This window comes from Excalfactoria chinensis, chromosome 4 (assembly GCF_039878825.1).
Source record: "Excalfactoria chinensis isolate bCotChi1 chromosome 4, bCotChi1.hap2, whole genome shotgun sequence".
NCBI classification, from domain to species: Eukaryota; Metazoa; Chordata; class Aves; order Galliformes; family Phasianidae; genus Excalfactoria; species Excalfactoria chinensis.
In genome coordinates, this window is record NC_092828.1 from 33,013,744 (window position 1) to 33,038,011 (window position 24,268).

A 24,268-nucleotide genomic window follows, 5' to 3' on the forward strand; every position below is an offset into this window, starting at 1 on the left:
GGAAGTATATGCAAGGGGCATTGAGGGGGCTCTGGTGAAGCTCCTGGTTCAAATTCTGCAATGACCTGCTGTCTTGCTGTGGTTTCTTGATTCTGGGTATATATAATGAACGCTGCTGGCACCTGAGTACTTGTTGTCTAAGCAGTTCACCTTGTAGCAGCTGGATGATGGTGTAAATAGGAATAGAGGGCCTGTACAAGAACGATGTCACCTGATGGATTGTCCCCCACTGCTGCTCACTAGTTGCTTCCAGGCAGAACAAATTCTACTATGGTATATCTCTTCTGGATTTATGTCATATCATCTTCATTTAAAAAGTCTCACTCATTTGAATTGTAGAGTGAGTCCTTAATGTAGGGTGATCCAGCTGCAGGCCTTTTGATTGCATCTTCTGGCCTGCTGCCATTTTGCAGAAGGATAGATTACAGTTGCTTGAGGAGCTCCAGTTTGGGCAGGCCAAGACCTCCTTCTCTGCCTCCTGCAGTCAGCCACAGAAATCCTGACAGAAATGCTGCTGCCATGACCCAGGTCCCTATAGCAACAGTCTTGCATTGAGCCCCTCCTGTTTTGGTCTTCCTACCCTTGCCCCCAGTAGGAGCAGCTATTGCTGCTGTCAAGCATCTTCAGGGAAGGCTGTCCCTGTTATGGATCATTCCTTCATACCGTTTCCTGGCAATAGCACTGTCAATAGCACAACAGTAAATGAGTGTGCGTAGAAGGAGTTGTATGACCTAGATCTGTCAACTTAGTAAGTGTTGGATGCACTTTGGTAATATCTGTTGACGACACTCAGCATTTTGAATGGTATTTATATGTGTGTTTTCACATACATGTTCCCATGTAGCCAGTAATTTGAATATGAATGAACAGATGTTGCCTATATTATGAGTGGAAAGGATGCATGGTTTTGGTGAGAGCTCTGAGCAGACTTCTAAGAATTTGCTTCTAATACTGAATTGCAAGAGGACTTCTCACAATTCTCTTCAAGCATGCTCATATATGTAGATATATTGGTCGGGAAATATGACGTGGGTTAAAAGACTAAGGAAAACAGAAATCTTGATAGGAAAGAGCTTACTTAAGAATCTCTGAAGTGAATAAAAACAGAAATGTATGGAATAAAAACCTGAGATATAGACTGAAGGGCTCAGTTGCTCCTTCTTACATTTTCTCTCAATTCCATTTTAAATCAAAGATATTATATTATCACTCTTAAACCTTTTAAGAACAGTTGTTGATATTGAGTGTGTATTAAATTCTCTCCTTGGTATCCCTGTTATTCACACAATATTTTTTTTAGGCCCCTGCTAAAAGCTATTTGGTGGTAGTGATTTAATGCCAGTGAAAATACTCAGGTTGCTCCGTAACTTCATCCTTGTATCTGTCAAGATCATTTCCAGTGATGAGTATTTGCCATTGTGACAGAAGTTCTACACTGATAATAAACTGATGGATAAGAGAGCATTCTAACCACAGTTTTTTTTTTTCCAACTTAACGTTCTCTTTTCCCTTTTTCAGTTAAATTGCATAAAAACATTGGTCTTTATCAAAATCTGACACAGATGACATCTGAAATACCACACTGATTTTCCTGTTCCTTATGACAACAGTATAAGAAAATTATCTCAGAAAAGGCTATTTAAAAACATTGCAACTACTGAGATGACAAACTCCATCTGTGCTGAGACTGTTAAACACTCAGGAGTTTGATTTTTTTATGGATTTTGTCTTTTATTAGATTACTTTCCCTTGCCCTTCAGTTTTATGTTGGCCTTCAGAGCCATTATTTTGTTCCTATCTTTTTACAAGTCTGTTCCTTTTGAGCTAATACGTCATCACATCTATTTTTAGAAAAGTAATTTCTATTTTGATACAAAGCCTAATTGCACAGTGATTACTAATTGAATGACTCCACTTTCACCTGCAAGTGTATCATTTGAGAGCTGACATCTTCCCTGAGTGAAAAGGGAAACTGAGGGAAATGCTGAAATGAGGGCAAATCCAGAATTGACCACAGAAATATGGAATTTACTGATCCTTTTCAGCACACCAGCAATTATTTGGCTCAATTAATCACCTTTTGCTGCAATTACTTTTTGAAGAAAAGCCACTGCAATTATATAGTGAATATCCATAAGATATCCACTTGGTTGACTGTTCGTGGTTCAGTGAGCAGATGTAGATATGCTTCATCATATCAAACATTAATTTCTGAATTTATTTTTTGATTTGACTGTGATCATTGATCATGTATAGATCTGACCAAGCTACAGTCATTGAGTATATAAAATCTTGTCTGGTGAAGCAGGTAACAGATTTAATGTGGATTTATCAAAAATGTGTTAGTTCACGCTTGTTCTTTAAGCTGTGAATAGATTTCCTTTCAGAGTAGAACAAATTAATCTGATGGCATGATAGGATCTTTAGCCATTTTCACCAGTGTGGCAGATCTGCTCAATACCACTGAATTTCAACAGGAAATTCAGACCAAGCCTGCAAGGGCTGTTGAAATGTTGCATTGTGCAGAATCAGGTAAGTGGCAGTGGCCACTCATCACTCTTTATTACACACATACACTTTTGTCCAGCCCACAGATGGATCATTTGTTTACTTATTTTCATTTTGCCTGTGCATTAGAACAGCAATACTCCATTATCTTCCTCTCAGTAAATGTCTGTTGCTCTCTATAACTTCCTGAAGGGAGGTTGTAGTGAGCTAGGGGTTGGCCTTTTCTCTTGTGTAGACAGTGATAGAACTAGAGGCTCTAGTTCTAGGCTCTAGTTCTCTAGGCATCTAGAGAACTAGATGGTTTCAAGCTGCACCAGGGGAGATTCAGGCTGGACATTAGGAAATATTACTTCTCAGAAAGGGTAGTCAGGCACTGGAATGCACTGCCCAGGGAGGTGGTGGAGTCACCGACCATGGGGTTGTTCAAGAAACGTTTGGATGTTGTGTTGAGCAATATGATTTAACTGGGAAGTATTGGTGATGGTTGGACTGGATGATTTTTTAGGTCTTTTCCAACCTTGATAATTCTGTGATTCTGTTTTTGCAGCATCTGGAATTTTTGTGCCAATTTTTGGTCTTCTGCCCAGTTTGAAGTAACATCACCAGATTTAGTCAATTTAACCTTTCCCCTTAAGGAATTTCTGTTCCTCCATTATTAGTTTCTCTTAAAGTTGGATTATATTGCTTTGTGTATAGGCATCACAGATGTCAGATAACTGGAATATTAGTCTCCTAAATTTGATGACATTTCTATTGCAGTAATCTTAGTATCTGGGTATCCCTGTAGACTCTGTGGCAATAGTGCTGTGATACTCTGACTGCACAAACCATATCAAATGGATCTGTCCTGATCTTCCTCTGTTCCAAGCAAAGTCAAAAAGATTAGCCTGGTGTAAAGAGTTGTGCCTCATAACATGGGGTGATTCAACAGATTTAGAATGATTGATATGAAGAGCTGAAATGTAAATGACAACACAAGGAAATATATTTAACTCCTGTTTAGCAACTGCAAGGAAACTATCTTATCCTGGAGTTGTCTAAACAACAATACTCCTCAATTTTAAAACTTCTACACCTGAGCTCAGAAGGAAATGTGTTCCCTATGAGATCCTGAGTTTGTGTTTTGACCACAGCTTTGGCCCTTGCAAAAGGAGGAGCCTACCTTTTAATCATCAGATTATTTAAAGTGACCCAGATACAGAAAGCAAGGATTAGATAAATCAGTCCTCCCCCAGGCTGATCTTGTTATTTAAAAGCCCTCTGGTTTCCTTTCCTCTATATCCTTCTCTAAGCTCATTGCAAACACATTAGCCGAGAAATATTTTTGTTTAAATTTGTACCCATTAGGTTTGCCACTTCCTTTTTCAAAATAAAGGAGACAGCTATCAGGTCTGTTGCAGTATTCTCACCCAAACTATTCATCAGATTAAAGCAATCCGTAGAGCAGCACAGAATTCCCACCCTTACTTTGCTTTCCCAGAAATGAGCGATAAGAGAGCTTGTTTGTCCATATTCAGTGTTACCAGTGAAGGGAGGATTTAGATGACTGTCAGAGAAGCTATCTGCTTGTCTCTCTCTCAGGATGTCCCAGGATTTCCTTTACCGTGGATTACTCTCCCAATGTTTTGCAGAGATAACCTTACCTTCAGAGTGAACCATATTTGCAGAGTATTTGATAGCCTGTAATGACAAAAGATTTTAACTCCACCAACTGGGCATTCTGCTTTTATATCAGTATATTCAGAGAGACAGATTCTTAGCTAGTATATGTCAAGGGGAGTATTTTAGTTGCAACTATCAGGTCCATTATCTCTTCGCTGAAAATAAAAATAAATAGGAATTACCTTATAGAGGATCATAAGGATTTTGAGAGATGTAATGCGTTAAGTAAAAATTTAAGAACAATGAAATAACAGTTATTCATCCTCCCAAGTTTCAGCTGCCTGTCTCTTACAGTGATGATCGGTTAATGGCAAACAGCCCTTATTCCTGATCTTGAGGTAGAATTTCAGACAACCAAAGAAGTGGAGCTGAGCAGAATGTCTGTGAATGCAAGACAGCAGTGATGCTTAAAGATTTGCTGAGAATTACAAGATAACAGAGTAAAGATAAAATAATGATAATTGGTATCACAGCATTTATGTGGGGCTCTTCAATTTCCCTCACAATTCATGTAATTAAAGGGAAAATAACCCTATGAGGATGCCCAGTTCGTGATGTCCTTCACAGAAGAAGCAGTGTGGTGATCTAGAAATACAGGATTGACTGGCTTTCTCTCAAGGGTAATGTACCCTTGTGTGCCCCCAGTGGCGCAGTGGTTTAAGCTGCTGCCTGCGGCACTGGAGGGCCCGGGTTCGAATCCCCCCTGTGGCGCTGGGGTAGAAGTGCCACTTCGCTACACAGAGGGCTCGAAACCCGGGAGTTGGACTCGATGATCTCTAAGGTCCCTTCCAACTCGCACGATACTATGATACTATGATATGATACCTGAATGCAGAGACTGTGTATGGAAAGCAAATCCCAAATGCTGATTTGGAAGACTGCCCAGACTTCAGAAGCAAAACTTTCCCTCCACTTAACTGCTGGGCCCTAAACCATGCCTGGTATCAAGGTTATATTTCCTGGTGCATGACTAATCTATTCTCTGCCCATTATTCTCTGTCAGCTCAGTTCCCATTACAGGCTTCCTCTTGGTAAAAATGACACTTTCAAGGCATAGAACATCTTGATTTCTGCCTGTCTGTGCTTCAGATGGTTGTTATTTTACTGCTTCTGAGGAGAAAATCGTGATATTTGAAGTTCCTAAAAATAATTATTCCACTCTTTACATTTGTCACATAAGCTAGAAAGTGGCTTACAGTAAAACACGCTTCCCAGGAGGGGGTGTTCTAGGAACTACAAGGTGGTAGATTCACAGTGTTGCCTGAACCTGCACCTCAGCCTGAGTTCTGTATGATCACTCATGGACTAACTTGATGAGCAGCGTGACCCCCGACAGCATTTATTCATTGTCTTTACAGTTACCTCACCAGTTAAGTACAGTGTGGCAACCATTATCAGTAAAATTAAAAAAATTAGTGATACATTGAAGAGGTACTGTTATTTTCTATGGCACCTTCTGTGTCACTGCATATCCATTTATTTGTTTATTTAAGTAGTGCAAAGTGGTTTTAAGGTCAGTCATCTCAAACAAGTAAATAGTCTTCCCTTATTTCTTTTCTTTAACTTTTTGGCCCCAAAATGCAGAATCACCAGTGTCTCTAATCCCAGTAATTTCAACCTACCTCATAAATGTATTTTTCATCTTTAATTTTTACAATCTATACAAACCTGAGAATCTGCCATGTATAGTTAATATAAGATTATTACCACAATGATGAGCTTGTGAAGGTGTTTTGTAGTAGATCAGAATCCAGAGTCTCTTAATTGCTCTTACAGATGTGCCACTTTACATCAAATAATTCTATTTTTGCAGATACTTTAATCTGTTCGTTTTGTTGTTTACTAGCACTTACTAGCTTTGTAAATAATGGAACAGATACTCCTGGAAAATGAATTTATACTAATGTGTTGTATCTTTCTCATTTTGAAGCACTGAGTAAGCACTCAAGTTAGAAAACAATGTGCATTTAGATATAACATATCTGCAGTATTTAAATTAGCCAGTTGTTGATGTATACAGAAGATATTTTATTTTGGCTGTTTTTCTTATAACATGGATTTGGGACAAAATAAAAATGCCCTCTGTAAAAGTCAAGAGGAGGATTTTGGAAGTAAAAGTTCCTTCTCCAGAAGAGTGGTCAGGCACTGGCACTGCCTACCCAGGGAGGTGGTGGAGTCACTGTCCCTGGAGGTGTTCAAGAACCATGAATGCAGTTGTTTGCAATCTGAAAGCTTTTAATGCATTGGTTATTGTACTCTTAATATTGAGAGCTCCAGTTCTGCCAGTATATGTTATTTATAATCCTGTTTAGTGACAGATGTAATGGAAGGTAGAGTTGCCTTATTCTAACTGCTAAGATGGGATGTAGATGCCACTGGTTTAGTTTAATATCTGTGGAAGAATGAGGAAACAAGGGGATGAATTGTGTGTCACAGAACAGATTTTGATCAGGTTCTTGTCATTTTTGTTTAAGTCAAGCAATATTCAGAAGAGTAGAAAAATCCTGTAACAGTTACTGAATTTTAAAGGTTTGAGCAATGATTATGTTCTTACTGTTTAAGTGCTATGGCCATTAATAAGAAGAATTTATTATCTGAGTGTGCTGTCTCATGACTAATCTAAGCTTGTCTCATCTTGTCTCATTCATATCTTATCCTTTGTGCCAGTGTCTCTTTCTTTTTGGAACTGGCTTACGTTCTAAGAGTGGAAAAAGAAGGAGGCACAGGAAGAAAAGTAGAATTAAATTCACAGAAGCTTCTCTCAGGCTAGATAAATTGTCAGGGCCTACAAAGGAAATGAGCAACCCAGAGAAAACCAAGTTTCTTTAAATGTCGCTTGAGAAATTACAACTAGACAATTGTAGTAAAGGTTACAACAAAATGTCTAACTACTTTGGTTTTCATTTGTGATCTTGATTGACAGCTTTTCATTTCCTTGATGTGAAGCAAAATTGGAGGATAAAAGATAATCAAGATCTCAAACAAAAAACCCATAGAGTAAGATGGAAAGGCAAGTGAGACAGCTGGCCTAGGTAGGGTTGTGTGGGCTCCCTGCTTGGTAATTACATCTTGAAGAGTAACTAGGAATGAGCATTCATTCTATATAAACAATTGTGTTAAATGCCAATTGTCTTTCCTAGTAATTTTTGTCTTCTTTAATACAGCCTTAAACAGTTTTTGGAGGCTTTTAAAATAAAATATTTTATTTGAGTTTATGTTAGCTGCTAAATCACAGCTCTCATATGTCATCTTAAATGAGGCAAACTGAAGGGAAATATGTATCTGTTTTCTCTGTTTCCCTCATTAGCATGTATATATGTGTATATATACATAAATATATGCATGTATGTATATACACACATATTTGTATATATGGATAGATGATAAGGGCTGCATCTTCATCTGGGTAGGCCAGTCATTCAAACAGAGTGGTTACTGAGCCCAGTTTGGAAGATGTGTACTCCCAGCCATTTGGTACTGTGCACAAAGAGCTTGATTCCTTGAAAGCCTGCCCTAAAATACAGCAAAACTGTGTGGTTTTCTCAATAATGATCTCTTTTAATAATCTCTTTGCTTCTTCAGACTGTGTTCTTCATTAGGGCTTGGGTAAAATTTAATGATACAAATTTGGAGTCGTATTAAGACTTGCCAATTTGTGTTATTAGCTTGAAGAATCATTGAGAGCTAGTCATTTTCTCAAATTAGCATGTAAATAAGTGAATGTAGTAGAGAGAATGGAGCATGAAATATACTCTACTTGCTTAGTGCTAGTTTTCAATAATAATTTTATATTGTAGCAGTAACATTTTTCAGCGTGCATTTGGGAGGATAATCAAATCTGAGTAGAATGCCCTCACGACAAATACTCTGATGAAATCATTGTGTAAAAGTGTATGTTATGTATCATTACAAAATAATTTCTGTTTTCCATACGATGCACTGAGCCTAAACATGCAGACACAGCAGAAGGCTTTGAGAAAACAAGAAGAAAGGGTATTTCCTCTTTTCTGGCCACATTTATTTACTGTAGTCACTATTTTTACTTCAATTTTGGAATGTGTTGATTTAGTATGAGATCATAAGCTCAAGGAAAATTTATTGTAATAAAAATATTTTTCCCTTTCAAGCCTCAAGAAAACTTCTGCATCCCATTTACATACTAATACAAGCAAGAGAAAGGTTGTTCTCCTTTGCAGTACATCCATGAAACGTTATTAACCAGAATGTCTTGGATTTGTTAATAGATGGTGTGAGTAATGAAACGAAAGTCTAGGGTTTTCTTCAGTTTGCAGAGGTCTGGCATCTAGAACTTTGAAATACCTGTAGAACAGAGAAACCAAGTATTGGAATGTAGCTCTTTGAAACTAGAAGACGAGAAACTGGGAAGGGAATTTTCTATTCAAAAAGTAAATAGAAAGGAGGGAGGGATATGCTTTTGTTGTGGGCATTTCTGTTTAACTCAGGGTCTGTCTGAGAAAGAAACTTGTGTAGGAGACAGACAAAGGAGCAGGCACACCATAGTCTTTCAGAGAAACTGTACTGAGTAGGAGGAGACATGGAAGTCCTGGAGTCCAGGAGACAAGAGAGAAGGAAGAGCTCCAGCAGGGCTAACAGGTTATCCCACTGGGTAGAGCTCTGCCAAGGAGAGCAGTAATGATGGGAATCTCCTAAAATAGGAGTCGCTGGATAAGAGCCAAAATTGTTGAGGTCAGGAACACCACAATTAGAAGCTCTGAAAGCAATTCTTCATTGAGGAAGCAAACTTCACCCTGACAGTGGAAAAAATCAGCCTTGACCTTGCCAGAGGATAAATTCAGAGGAAGCTTTTCAGTATGTCTGGTGTAGGCAATGTTACAAATAAAACTCAGCATGCTTTTGCAATTTCCAAAATAAGAAAGCTTTTAAGAAAATACATATGGTAATTTTACACTATAAATAAAATTTGAAGAGAAAAAAGAGGCAATGATTTTATGTAGACAAGAGTTTCTTTACACACATTTGCTGTAGTTACAGGTAGGACTATAGCACATTAGGAGAACATACCTGATGTAGTGGGCAGTCTCTGGATCAGTGTTGGGGGTGGGTGGGATAGCATATAGTATTTCTAAATGATAATGAAATCATATATGTATTGTGTATGGTGTTCTAATCCACTGTTTATTGCCCTGATCCTTTTCCAGTGTTAAATTTTTTTATCAAATCAATTTACTTTGGCTTGAAAATTGTCATATTCTCTACATATGAGTGCATATGTGATCCTTGTATTCATCCATACAATATTCAATACAATATTCAATGAATATTTTGCAAAATGCACGAACCAATTAAAAATGCTACATTACACTTTAGTATTACAATACTAATCAGGCATGTGGAAGATTACTGCTAGTTATAGGTTAGTTACTAATAGGTTCTTTCCAGTGTGAGAAGGAAAACTAACAAAGCAGGCCAGGTTGGTTACCTGCAGTTTTCTCAGTGCTGTCCTGTCCTAATGCAATTGAAAATAAACCAATCTGTTCATAATTCCTACTGCCAGCTCACTCCATTAGCTTGGCAGTCCTCTGCTCACATGCTTGGTGGCCTCTCTGCCACCATTACAGACATGGAAGAGGTGGTCTTGTGTTCCTCCTCTGGCTTACTGCCTGTAATTTGGGGGCAGGAGAGTTGCCCATCAAAATACAATTGACCTTACTGTTAAGGGGCTTTTCTTGATGTCTGAGCTGAATTTTCTTTGCTGTAACCTTAGTAAATTGTACGCTTTTGTTTTTGTTTTAGCATTATCATCATGCAGAACAAATCTTCCCTTCCTCTTTGAATAACATTATCTTTTTTCCTTCAGTTTTCTGTTGCTAGACTAAACAACACCAATTGTGACAGTTTTCTTAAAGAAAAATAACTTCCCTGTTTTAATTTTTACAACAGTGTAGTGATTGTCTGTATTACAGCAGGATGAGCTCAGTGACCCTCTGGTAGTCCACTGTGACCTTCAAGGCCTTTTCTGCAAAATTCTCATCTAACTCATTGTTCCCTGCTTGAAAAGTTTGCTAATCCTGCCTAAGCATTGAAACTAGCATTCATCCTTATTATGCTGAATGTCCATCCCTTTTCTCCAGGGTAATGGGAACCTTTCAAATTACGTTCATCTTGTGTGGTGTAATTGCAGAACGCCTTGTTCGTGCTGTGTGTAACTCGAATGAGAGTGTTCAGTTCCATCCTTCAAGTAATTCCTAAGAAGATTGGAAAATATCTGCCAGAGATAGAAATGCATGCCACAGTTTTGGCAATAAATTTCTCTTAACAGTTGTTAGGTGCAGTTTTTTAACTGTTTATGTCCTAGTATTGTTGATGGAAATGCTAGAATTTTACGCAAAGTCATACTAAAAGAGATGCTACAACATGCATGATATATGTCACACACCATACACAACATACATAACATTTATCTGAGTAATCTTCTACAATTGTAATGTAGAGGACAGCAGTAAAGATATTGGTTCTACAAATAACTGTATTACCTGCTGACTTGAAAAAGAGACTTCATTTCATTGTTTCATTGGGAAATTACTTCAGTGTTTCCATAGCAAGTTGGCTTCTCCAAAACAAAGTTCTTACTTAACATAGTATTTGCATTAATTCTGGTTAATGTTTCTAATGAATTTGCCTTTAGTTTGACTAACTTGGGAGTATTATCCAGAGCAGATTCTTGTAAGTTGACCAACTCACTGTATGGTCAGAAAAGCAGCTCTTATTTTGTAAGGCTCAGTTCCTTTATGTTTGCTATGTTTTATGTATTACAGAATTTTGTGTAATATATTAAGCCTCTGTCATCTCTTCTCAGCATGTCGTGAGATACGGACTTTATGTTCTCCAGAGGATGATGTCTTTGGTTAAGCTGATGTAATAAAGGGATAAAACTTTTACTTTCCTGTTATCTTTCATAAAATTTTATTGTCAGTTTTACCATCCCTGAGCCACTGCCAGCAAGGTAATGAGTGCACTCACTGATTCCTGAAAATATATCAGAATGTGTGTGAAAGCATGTAGATTTTTGTGGCTTTAAATGACATGAAATGTTACCAAATTAAGTTAAACATTCTTAGTTGTTCTACTAATATACTTGTAACAAGTTAAAAAGCATAAGTACATTTTAAGCTGTGTATTAGTTTGGCCTTCAATATCACTGCTTCCTCACTATAGTATTTTCTCATATTTTCTCCCTAGAATGGTTTCACTCCATTATACATGGCAGCTCAAGAAAACCATATTGAAGTGGTCAAGTATCTCCTGGAGAATGGAGCCAACCAAAGCACAGCTACTGAGGTGACTTATGTTCTTCTTTTTTTACACCCACTCTTATTTTCCTTTGCCTTTATATTCAGATTGCTTGGAAGATTTGCAGATGGAGTATTTTGAGAGCTTCCACTCATTCATTTAGCTGAGTTGTATTTATGGATCTTACACTTATTTTTTTCACAAACAAACACATTAGATGGACAAACTGTTCTGGCAATTGTAGGAAGTCAAAGGATGAGATCCAGCCTGAATTATTTGACAGCAAAACATCCACTGACTGCAGTGAGGCCAGGATTTCCACCTTTCGTATATTTCCATTACTCCTTTCAGCTTCCCAGATATATTTTTGAAAAGTGAATGAGACTTTGAAAAGAGTTCCCAAAGGATGCAGAAATTATAGGAGGCTAAGATGGCCTCAATGAAATGGTATTGCCAGGTGAGTTAGGAGTTAGTTATCCTGATCACAGGATAAGCAAAGAGGTACCGCTTTTCCTTTTAATGGTCATGTTTCAGATTTACATCTTCGACAAATCATATGAAAACTGAAGCATCTAGGAGTGCCACCACCTGCTGCTATCTTTGTGCTGCTCCTCTGTTTGTACAGTTACATCTGGGCAGAAATTGGTGAATAGCATGTATCTCTGAGTCTTGTCTGGAGAGAAAGGGGTTCTCATGGGGAAGATAAATGGCTAATGTGAATTGCATCAATGAGCTTACCAGGGAATGTGCTGGTTTATCCTCACATGGTTTACTTCTATCAAATCATGAGGGAATAAGTGTATAGAAAGATGGCATTCTTTGCTGGGATCTGGATTTCACTGCCTGCAGCAACTTTCAAGCAAGCAAAGCAGATGAAAGTGGAAGAGATGAGTCTCCATCTCAAGAACTTCCTTTTGCAAGTGAGAGGCTTGTGGAGGAAACTTCTAGATAATGAACAATGCATTCCCCAACTTCTTGTTTCTTTGCTTCAGCTAAATCTTATTTTGTTCTCAGCTAGGAGAACAAGTGACCAGACTGTGCTACTGGCTTTGTGTTTGTTCTGTATGGGTAGTTAAGTACTGGAATAGGCTTCCCAGGGAGGTGGTTGAATTGCCATCCCTGGATGTGTTAAAGAGCCGTTTGGATGTGGTGCTCAGGTGTATGGGAGATTGATAATCACAGCCTGAACCTCTGATTAATCAGCTGAGGCAAGGGTGGGGTCAGCTGTGGGAGCACAGGTGAGAGTGATGTAGCTGTGCTCCCGGAAGGGGTGGAGCTCGACTCCACCTCCTCTGAGACCTCATGTAAGGGCTGACTCCCACTGAGGCAGCATCTCTTGGAGATCGCTCTCTAGTGAGGACTGTCGCAGCTTCTTCGGCTAAGGCACCACCACTGGTGAGTTTCCCTTTGCTTATTACTTCTGTACGTTTGTTACAATCTTTGCTACCATCTGTATATTAACAACCAATACATCAGGGATATGATTTAGCAGAGGGTTGTTAGTTAGGGTTCTATGGTTAGGCTGTGGTTGAACTTGATGATCTTCAATGTCTTTTTCAACCTCGGTGATTCTATGATTCTATATGAATTGAAATGAAATGTGAAGTAGTAACAAAAAAGTTCCTCCTCTCTCAGAGAGCTTTTGGTCGTGTTTTTCCTTACTACTTTCTTTTCCTTATTACTTTTCCTGAGTCTGAACAGAAACTTACCCATTCCAGATTATGCTCATGAATGGATACCATCAAGATGATGGTGTATTTATGCTTGCTTTCCTTTTAATTAAACTCACCTGCTAGAGCTAACAGCTGCTTTACTATCCCTTCTTTCAGTGGATACTGTACCATTTGATGACAGCTCCTAAAATAATCTTCTTGAGGCCTGCATACATTGAGATCACATTACTCTGCAGCTTTCTGAAATATGAAGTCCTATGTGATCACCAGGCAACTTGGCAGAAACACGCCCTTTGTGACTGAGTCGCAGGGGATCTTTGGCTGTCCCAGGGCCCAGCCTGGGTGCAACATGTAGTCCCTGCTCTTAGTCTTTCACCAGATAACTTTTATTGACTGTGATCAGGAGCAGTGATCGTTAGATTAGAGGGGCTATAAAGATGATGTTACAATTAATGTGGCCTCTGCTTGAACACAGACATCAAGGCATCATTGGAATTTGTAGGGTTCTCTGATTTTGTAAAAAAAGGCAGGGAAGGAGAAAAGCCAACTGCCCCCACTCTGAACTTGAGTCCAAGTCTGTCTTCTGTCATCAGAAAGGTCAGATCTCACTTTTGTGGCCTGAAAAGTAAAGCCTGTCTATCCCCTTATCACCTACCTAGATAAGTTTTGGTTTCAGACCTTGCTCAGGTGGTGTCTTTAGTGATGCGAATTTTACTGAAACCTGTATTCAGTAGAAGACTGAGCTGCTGTCTGCTTTCACATGTGCCCTGAATTTAACTCTTATGAATGGAACAAAGAAGTGATACATTGATAAGGTGAGACTTTGGAAAGACATTCTGTTTGACCTCAGAGACAGGCTGTTCTCATGTGAGGAGGTGGAGAAATGAAATACGTTCTCAGGGCTCCTGTTAGCCATGCCTCCTACAAGTAATAGGAGGGACAATGCAGGAATGTCAGTAGCTGCTCAGAGAAAGATGGAAGATAAAGTGGAACAAATCAAGTGGTTGATCTTGTCTTTGAGGCTCTGAAACAGACACTGCCTTTGGATGTACTTTTTCCCCTCTATTTTATGTCTCCTTCACTTCATATGTATAGGTACAAAATCAGGGTCAGGATGATCTCAGTTTCACAGGGCCTCTAATCCAGGATTTGTTCTCATGTTTCCAGAGGCAAAAGGCAAATGCATTAAGCCATTTCAGCACCTAATGTAGCCCCAATCTCAGAATTATCTTTGCAGTTCAGCTGTTTCATCAGCTGTTCACCACTTTTTATTTCACTGTACAGAATGTAATCTCTACTTCAGAAAGAAACTGTATGAGTATAGCTGTTACAGCGCACCTACCCACAGTTCAGCTCAAAAGGGAGTGAATATTATTAGTTTACTAGGAGAGAAAATTGCTTTGGCAATTCTTCAGATGCTTCTTTCAACGTTAGCTCTCATTCCTTCCCAACTTGCCTTTTATTATATCTTTCTATTTTCCTATTCCCAGTCAGTTCTGTCTCTTTCCTATGTCTTCCACAATGCATCTTAATTAGTTTGCTTCATCAGCTTGGCCATATTTTTTAGCTGTTCTTTCTGATCTACGTACAGAAAACTTTGGTTTATTCCCTTCCATTTCTGTAGCACTACTATCCACCAGCCTTCTTGTCATAGACTCAGTTTGAGAGTTATACTGTTCCTCATGGTTTAGCTGCCTTCTAGCCCAGCATGTGAACATAGTACATGTGCTTAGACAATGTGCAAGACTTGAGCTTTTAGTTTTATTGTTTTAGGCTTAGTTTTATAGATGAGCAGGCAGTACTTCAGTTGAGACACAAGTTTTGAGCTTGTGATACATTTTAAAGCATTGGGAGTTCAGGGCAAGTGTGGCAGAATGTGAAATTTTGAAAACAATTTTAAAGCAAATCTAAAAATACAAAGGAAAAACAGATTTTTCTGATTTCCAGAAATAATGTAATGTTTTTCCACTTTGAATTTGAATAAATTGCTAAATATTAGCTGGCTTTTGTGAGTCATAGGTCATATATTAATTAGAATGGGAAACAAAAGCATCTGGAGATATGTTTTCTTTTATAAAAATCTTGCTAGAATACACATTGTGGTCCATTTTATGACAAGTAATTAGGACAGATACTGTAGAATGATCCTGTGCCCATACTTAAGCAAACAAACAAACCTTTGAATTAAAAAAAGAATTCTTCTGGTATGTTTGAAGTCACATCTGGGTTAAATCATTGTGCCTCTTATGCCATTTCACTGGTGTGCATTGTGGTGCAGAGGCAGAAAAGAGCTGTTGATGTGCTTAGCATATTTCTGTGTGTGCACAGTGCCGTGCAGTTCACTGAAGCTCTGTGTCCTTCATCTTACTGAGTACGTTTTGTTTTCTTCCCTTGCAGGATGGTTTCACTCCCTTAGCTGTTGCTCTGCAACAAGGACACAATCAAGCAGTGGCTATCCTGCTGGAAAATGACACCAAGGGGAAAGTGAGATTACCAGCTTTGCACATTGCTGCCAGAAAAGATGACACCAAATCAGCAGCGCTCCTACTGCAGAACGACCACAATGCCGATGTGCAGTCCAAGGTAACATGATGCTGTCCTACAGGAAACAGGGCACTCATGTGGCTGAGTGCCGATGGGCAGCCAGCTTTTGCTTCCTTCATCTTAAGGGTTAAAGGTAATTTCTCCTGTGGGGAAAGATGAGTCTCTAGACCAGTATCACCATTAATGTTTCTACTTCTGCCTTGTTTAGCCACACTGTAATTACAAGCTACCCTTTTTTTTTTGCTTTTTGTTTATATCTCTCATTTCAGTGATAACCAACTTTCTGTTATTATTTATAAACCAAAGAAATAGGAATGGAAGCAAAATCACCGCTTCCCTATCAAATAGGATACTGGTTTATTGCCTGTGGGAAGATAGGTTATATTTAATGTTAATGCATGCTTGAATGTCTTTTCCCATTGTAACAGCATAACTCATTTCAAAAAGCAACTTAGTTCTTGGTTTTGCAGCCAATCTTTAATATCTTTCCTCTTTTTCCCAAACCATGCTGCATCAGATGATGGTGAATAGGACGACTGAGGTACCGAGATCAAACGTTTTTAATTATTCTTTCTATTATTTATAATTATTTTCTCTGCTCTGTGACAACATTTTACTGTTTATCATTAAAAGCGAAGTTATGACTCTTTTTTATTCCATAACTTTGTCACTCAGCAAACCTGTTATTATTCATTCTTTGTCTTAGAATGCCTTTTAATTTGTGACTGTTACCATAGTTACCATATTAAGTAAACTTTTCAGAACTCACATTCAGTTCAAAGAAATCTGAAGCAAGTGATGGAGCTAGAACACTGAAGATGTTTTTCTAGCTCGCTAGATGCACTTGACTTGGCATAACTAAATTAAGGTATCTGGCTGAGCCAGAAATGTAGTAGAATACATTTTCAGTAGAAAAAATAATTGAATCCTCCAAGGTAAAAAAAAACAACTTGTTCAGAGCATCTGTTTATTTTTACCATTGTTCTTATGATCTCTTCAATAAAGTTTTCAGAAGTCCTTAAGAAATAATACATAGTGCATTTTGTTTAAAAGCGACTGTGGAAGTAATGACTCTCTGAGCATGTCCGCTAAAAATGTTACGTCAGAGCAGCTAGAACTGTGATTTATCCCCTAGGTAATTATTGTCACATTTAGGATAAAGCAGTATTTCCAAGAACACAGTCATTGTTTGAGTCCTGCCTTTTAAATGATCATTTCTTTGTTAGATGAGGGAATTAATTCTGAATGCATGCACACGTGAATATGCTCCACATTTGGTGTGTACACGTGTGATCAAATTGCTGTGAGGCAGCTTGCAATGGGAACTGAAATAATGATGGCTTCTCACTGTCATCTGCCTATGGACACGTTCTTCTCTAGCAGTAAATGTAAAGCAGTTTACAACTTTTTCACTGGCTCTTACATTACTTGTCACGGTGTAAATACATGTGCCAAGAAGTTGTATTAATACAACATAAATTCACTCTATAACTTAATACAATATTGTATTTGTATGCCTATATCCTCAGCAGACATTTTCCTGGTAATTTACCACAGCAACAATTCTGTGAATTTCATGACTATTTTTACTTAGACCAGGATCACCTGTGACATGGCAAAGAAGTTAATTAAAGTAGGTTAAAATAGTAGGCTGATTGTTCTATCTGTAATAAAATAGATTTCAGGGCACAACATCTGCCTTTATTCCACATTTTAATGCACTTATTTATACATTGCTTTATTCCATGACCAGTTTAATAGTTGGTACACTGAAAGAAAGGTAGTTGAATATATAGTGCAGTCCAGAAGTGAAAAGTATTTCTCTTTCCCATAACTGCCAGTAAGACTGTAAGATCAAATCAGTGTAAAGCTCTTCAGGGAAACCTTCAAAAACGAGGTCCTTTCTACTTGAATTACTTATGAGACTAAAAGCTTGCTGGGTGTCCTACTTTCTTTTTTATTCTGTTGTCAAGTAATTCGGTATCTTTTAGCTGAAGAATGCTTCGTCTTCTAGTGCTCAAGAGGCAATCATGTATTTTCTGATGTATAGATTGCAAAGTTTCTTCAGATCCATTGAGATCCAAAATGTATAAAAAGTAAATAATTATGGTTCTTATAATATGTAGTCTGCTTAGCAAAGTTTCTCATGTAGACTGAGCTCCTGGTATTGAATATCTTCTGCTTTCTTTTTAAAAAAGAAGGAAGTGTTTGTCAAAATTTGTAATTCTTAGATGAATACAATAAGAGTCTAAGAACTTGTGTTGACTTTTAGGCAAAACTACTGAACAGGTGCAGGCTAAAAGACCTGTGTTATTTCTGAACTGTAGTAAGAAAATTCCCTTTATTTTCTTTAAGAATGAATGATATATTAATGTTTTCTGCAATGAAAGCTACTGACCTCTTATTGGCCTGGAAAAAAAATGAAAGAAAGAAGCACTCTTTATAATTTCCCACATGAGAACTAAATACTCTGCCTGAAAGACTTTGCTATATCATAGGTGAAATTGATAAATTCAACACAATTATTTGCCAGCAACTTTTAAAATCAAGCTCTAGTTAAGTTGATTGTATTGTATAAATTGATTTCTATAAATAAAGACTGTTTCCTTTTGTAGAGTGGCTTTACACCTTTGCACATAGCTGCACATTATGGAAATGTCAATGTGGCAACGCTTCTGCTAAACCGAGGAGCTGCAGTTGATTTCACAGCAAGGGTATGGAGGAGTTTTTGTCTCTTTGAGTTGTAATGGCCCATGAAAGTGGAAGCATATCTTTGTGTAATTTCTAGTCAAGAATAAGTGAGGAGCAAAATAATGCTGAAATTTTGTTGCATTTAACTTTTTTTCTTTTTTGCATTAATTTTTTAAAGTTGCCTCCATGCAATGCAGCAGAGTCCTCAGGAATTTATAACAACCAGTATTCCCAGATGATGGAAGCAGGCTCCTTTGACTTGCTGTAGAGTGCTGATATACTCAGGATGTGTCAACTCATTTTAGCTTTCTTGTCACTTAGATACCCTTCAGAAAATATATTGTTTTTTTCCTGTCTGTTAAAGATTCAATATTTGCTGTACTAATTTACTTAGATATTTTTGCATTTAAACATATTTTGAAACAGTAAAGTAAGCTACACTGCCACAACTAGTACTAATTTATCCCAGACTACTCTTCTAGATAAGATACTGCAGAGCTACCTAATATAGTCTATATGCTGTACATTGTTGCACATTACTTTTGCAAAATAAGTATGTCATCTGGTGCTATAACAACCTCTGATCATCTGTATATCACTAAAGCAATTGTATCACAAATTTCTGTTTAATTATGCATTGCCAGACACACTTTGAATAACTTTAGGATTGTGCCTTTTGTACTGACTTCCTCCTCTTGCCTATCTGGAACAGATGCTATTTTTCTTTTCCCCACTTAAAGCATTTGCAAGGACTTTCAGCATAAGCAGGATCTACTCTTTACATTATTTGCATTACACTTACAAGATTACTTTGTGAAGGATTCATGCATTCATGTAATCTGTGTGTTGCAAAGATTTAAATGCATCATTGTTTTGTGAATATTGACTCATTGGGACTTTGGTGTATGTTTGTTTATTTGTCTGACTCTGGGACTGTGATGTTTGCCGCTTTGGCACATGTGCTGCTTTGCTTATGGAACAATCAAACAATGAATAAATGCTCTTACTTAAAAAGGATTTACTAACTCTAGCTTATATGGTGCGTGCCTAGGTCTGATGCTCAAGTACATTTTTGTTTATTCTCTATTAATGTGATTGTAACATTTTTGTGATCCAAGCAGAAATTCACCACCATCAAACACCTTCAAATCTGTCATGCTCATTGTTTGTTCTTTTCATGGTGTAGAATGGAATCACCCCACTGCATGTCGCTTCCAAAAGGGGAAACACAAACATGGTGAAGCTCTTGTTGGATCGTGGAGGGCAGATCGATGCCAAAACCAGGGTGAGTGGTTCTATTCCCTGAATATAATATTATCATTATTATAATCCTTCTTGGGAATGGATTGCAATTTTTTCACTTGGTTTTTTTGTTTGTTTCTTTTTAAGCCAAAGACTGGGAACATCAAGATTCATAGCTAGGTGTTCTGCTACAGTAATTGTGTTACAAGTACTGTCCCTAAACTGAGACATTAGATGCAGCTGTTATAAATGACTCAAAAAAACCCAACACCATAAAATATTCAGCTGAACAGAGTTCCAAAAACATTGAGCACTGTGTCGTCAAAAATATACTGTTTTGAAACTTGGACTAAATTTATATGGTGACTCCAAAAATAATTTTAAAAGAAATATTTTTTTGTATACAGAAATATATACCCTTTTTTTGTATACAGAATCCTACCTTTAGTTTTCACATTATTTATTTTATATACATTGTTTTCTGCAGTGTCAGATTAAAGACTAGCAGGTGTTGACATCCATAGGAGGCAAAAAAACTGTTTTCTTCAGTTTCTTGTATAGCCTGCCTGTATCATACAAGTAAATGCCAGTGAAAGTCTGATCTTCCTGAGGAGAGAGCTATACAGCAGTGGGATCTAAACTCAGCTAAGCCGTTTGGTCCCCTGACTTCTGTTTGTTTTTGCCAGTAACCATGAGAGGGAAAACTGTTGGTGGACTTAATATTGAAGTGTCAGCACTGGTAACAAGTAGCATACACTGCTCCATCAGCACATTACCTTTTCTCTAGATTAAGCCACAGCAATAGTTTGCTCTTTATTCATTCAGGGCATAAGAAAAAGCCACCAATTTATATGTACTGGATTAACTATTTAAAATTGGATTTTGAAGCCATCTAAGAAAACATAGTTGCTAATGCAAACCGCTGATCACAGGACTTGTCCAAGAAAGCTGCTGTTTTTTTAGCACTTATCTGCAAGGTTTTATCTACAAGTAATAGACGATGTTTCAGAACACATAGTTTAGAGCTGTATATAGGAGCAATATAGCTTTTGTTTGCATTCAGCTGCCCTTGTGGTTTATTCAGCTGCAGCTGTTAACCATTTTTTGCTTAATAAGCTAGGAAGACAAAACACAATTGTTATGCAACTCTGTATGTGAATATGATTTCTGATTTCTTTTCTCTCTTGTTCTTATTGATCTTTTTCTTTTTTTTTGAAACTGATGATGGTGGAAGATGAAAGCTCTCATGAAGGTGTGCAGTAAATCATCCCTGGTCAAATTCTCCATTATCCTATGGTAAAAAGAGGCATGAAATTGTAATAATGCACGGCAGTAAAGATATTCCACATAAGCATAAGCACAGAAGTCACATGGATTTGGCCTATGGGATGACAGTATTGAATTCACCTATTTCTTATTCAATATTTAGATGTATGTTTTGGACAGGTTGGCCCAGGTGATTGTAAAGGACTTAATGGGTTATATAGGGTCAAGCTATATTCCTTTCTCCTTGCACCCAAAAAGGCTAATATGTGCAGTTGTGAATTAAACTTAAGGGACAAGACTTTGCCCAGTATGGGTGGAAGGCTCTAAATTTGGAGTCTTTGCACTGTCTTGTCTTCTTGCCCTTTGTCAGCTGCTATATTAGCTCAAAAACTGTCAGCAGAAAGATTTCGGTGGGAAATGATAAAGGTATCCTAAAGCACATGTATTCCAGTTTGCACAGGCTCAACAACTTCTTCTTGCTTCCATCTTCTGCCTTCTATCCTCTCGAAGACACGTGGTGGTGGTCAGCTGTGTGTACTTTCCAGTGGGGGAGATTCCAGAGCTTTGGTTCTGCTGTCAGTGTTGCCCCATGTCTCTTGTCTCCACGCCAACTATTTATGTAGTCTTGGTGTCTTTTTCTTTTTTTTCTTTGCTTTGTCCGCATGCCTTGTGCTTTGCTATGGCCGTGAGTATGTAGGGTGTTGAAGAGGTAGGTTGTGTGTTGCATGCTGTGCATATGTGTGTATTGTGCTTTAAAGGAGAGACCTCTGCCTAGTCCTCCTCAGTACTAACATGCTTGCCTTTCCACATTTGCCTTTCCACTTCTCTTAAAGTACCCTTGCATTTTTCCAGTAGGTCAGATTCACTGAAAAACAGCGGAATTAAGTGTACTGGTTTATTTCATTGCCAGATAGCTTGGGCTTTTATTTGTCATCTTCTAATGTATCAGAATAAGCTCTTTGGATGAAGAAGCAGTCATTGGTTTCATACATTTTATTTTTAACCATTTTACGTGGCATTTGATAATATGTAACTGTGTACATAGGATGTGGAAAGTTATTTTAACAGATCTTAACTGAGTCCAAGTCCTTTAGTTTTACACAGTTAATCTATGCAATGTTCTATTGTTTGAAAATGAAGTATCAGGAGTTGATGTTCTCTCTAAAGAAAATTCCACTTGAATTAAAATGTACACTCTTCAAATGAGTGAATAATGAATGTGTCCTACTGTTCCATAGTTAATGTTGCATGTCAGTGAAGAGCTCTACTTACTGCAGGAATTAACTATTTTTGTTTTGTTACGTTTCATATTTCCAATTTTTTCTCGCTCAAGAGATAGAAGAATTACAAGTAAATCCATTTGTTGCCTCTGTATGTTTTAAAACAATGTTTTACTTAGTTTTTTTGGTATGTTTTACAGATTCTTTTAACCATTTTTTTCCTCAACTAACCACTAAATAAATGCTTGAAATGTGGGATTTCATTTCTCTTTTATATTTTATCAAAAACAGAAGCATAAACTCAATTTGCAATGGTATTGATAGGAAACTTATTAATACTGTCAGTTATATTTGTCAGTTATGTGTTATTTGTAATTTGCACAAAAGCTTCATCTGGAGTTTTATTTGCTAAACGATTAACAAGTAAAATCTCATATGCTAAAGCATTTCCTATTTAAAATCCCAGTCAGATGAGTAATCTGTAAAATTTTGTCTGAATGAAGACTTCAAGGACTTGTTTTTAAAACATGTTAAGATTCAGCTGAACTTCTCATCTGCACTGTCTTACTGTGGTAGACCAGTGGATCTGGGTTTTAGATCCACTGGGTTTTGGCTTGGCATCAGATGCAGAAACATGCTCTGTAAAAGATGGTGGTAATCAGTTTTGATTAAATTGACATCATATGATCAAGGGTAATGTGTCAGTTGTCAATTCTGACTTTGAGGGAAGGAAAGCACGTACAGCTTTCCTGAAACGTACAAAGGGTTATTGCAGGGAGAATTATTTTAGCATTTACACAGGGCAGTTTCAGCATGCCAATAGTAGACGTTCCTATTGTTTTTCTTTCTGCTGGTAGTAACAATAAAGGTAATCAGACATCTTCATCGGATTGACATGTCTTTGTTGGAGAGGTTTAGCTGCGCTACAAATGCATTTCTTGAGATCTGTCTTGTTATTATATAGCATAGGAGAAAAAGAGAAAGATTGAAAGGCTTTTTGAGTTTGTTTTTTTTTTTCCCTTTTTACTTTAATACAGAGTGTTCTTCACAGGCCCTTTTCACTTAACCGGTATTTCCTTTTTTGCGTGACTACAGAAACACCCTCAGAAGGTGGGAAAGGAACTGCCAACCTCAGATGCTGGAGCTGTCACACAAATGCAGATATTTCTGTTAAATGGTGCCAACAGTGAAATTCCTTTTTTCTTGCTCTGGGATTATTTGTTTATGCATTTATTGTGTTGGATGAGCTGCAGCATCCCTTAATACTCATTCCAGGAGCCTATTGTGTTGGTTTTTTTTTTCATAATAGTGTCTCCTGGCAGAACAGATGTGCCTGTCTGCATTTACAACATGGTTGTGAGCTTCCTGTCACTAAGCCCTGTTGTGCTCAGATCCTAACACTGTCTTGGGCCAATGCTCTGGTTGCAGTGTTTATTCCTGAAGTAAAGCTGCTGTGACACTTTCTCCTGGTCTTAGCAAACGGGCAGATCACTAATAATTCATCAGCAGTGTTTGCCACTCCTAAAAGAATGTTGAATTTATAAATATCTAATTACAATACAGATACTGGCTATAAAAAATTTAGTGGATTAAAATAATGTTTACAGAGTGTGGGATGATGATGTACTGATCATCTAGGCAAGCTGCATATGTGGTGACTATTATTGAGTTATTTAAGTTAATATTTTATTACTCAGGCAAACACGAAGTGTAATTTTTGCTGTATTTTTCAAATCCTTACTTTGAGGGGCATACTTGGAGGAGTATTTTAGAGCATGTTCAATTATGTCAAGACTGAGAGCTTAGAACAAGAGGTATGCTTGCCTGGTTCATTTTTAAACACACGTGGTTTAATAGCAATGTTGAGATGAGCAACTGAAAAGTTCTTTATGCGTGATGCAAATCTGGACCATTTTGCATGTCAAACGCACAGAATAGTTAGGTTTCATTTTACCTTCACACAAATGAGAATACGCAACTGCAGCTTGGAAGAATTCTGTAATAATTTGGCCTTTGACTTTTAAGTACAATCAACAGTCTTCATTCTAATGAGCATCAAATGAGCAAAACTCTCCTTCTGTTAAGATACTGCTCACCTAATTTCCTGTTTTCCCGAGACTCTCTTGTAAGCAGTTTCTTAATATTTCAGTATTTCTGGTAAACTGAAGGAAAGCATTTTAATTACTATGA

At 37.6% G+C, this 24,268-nt stretch overlaps 1 protein-coding gene across 40 annotated transcripts in view; it reads left to right on the top strand.

The window, feature by feature from the left end:
* The window catches only part of ANK2 (ankyrin 2), a 328,177-nt gene that overhangs the window by 204,311 nt on the left and 99,598 nt on the right, over positions 1–24,268 (top strand). For 31 of the 40 annotated variants that reach the window (XM_072335041.1, XM_072335035.1, XM_072335029.1 and 28 more), the window contains 5 exons: positions 11,392–11,490; positions 15,513–15,698; positions 16,177–16,200; positions 18,275–18,373; positions 19,537–19,635. In XM_072335041.1, the coding sequence (XP_072191142.1) occupies positions 11,392–11,490; positions 15,513–15,698; positions 16,177–16,200; positions 18,275–18,373; positions 19,537–19,635 (507 nt within the window). The remainder of the gene's footprint in view (positions 1–11,391; positions 11,491–15,512; positions 15,699–16,176; positions 16,201–18,274; positions 18,374–19,536; positions 19,636–24,268) is intronic. The other 9 variants (XM_072335027.1, XM_072335040.1, XM_072335063.1 and 6 more) reach the window with 2 other exon arrangements.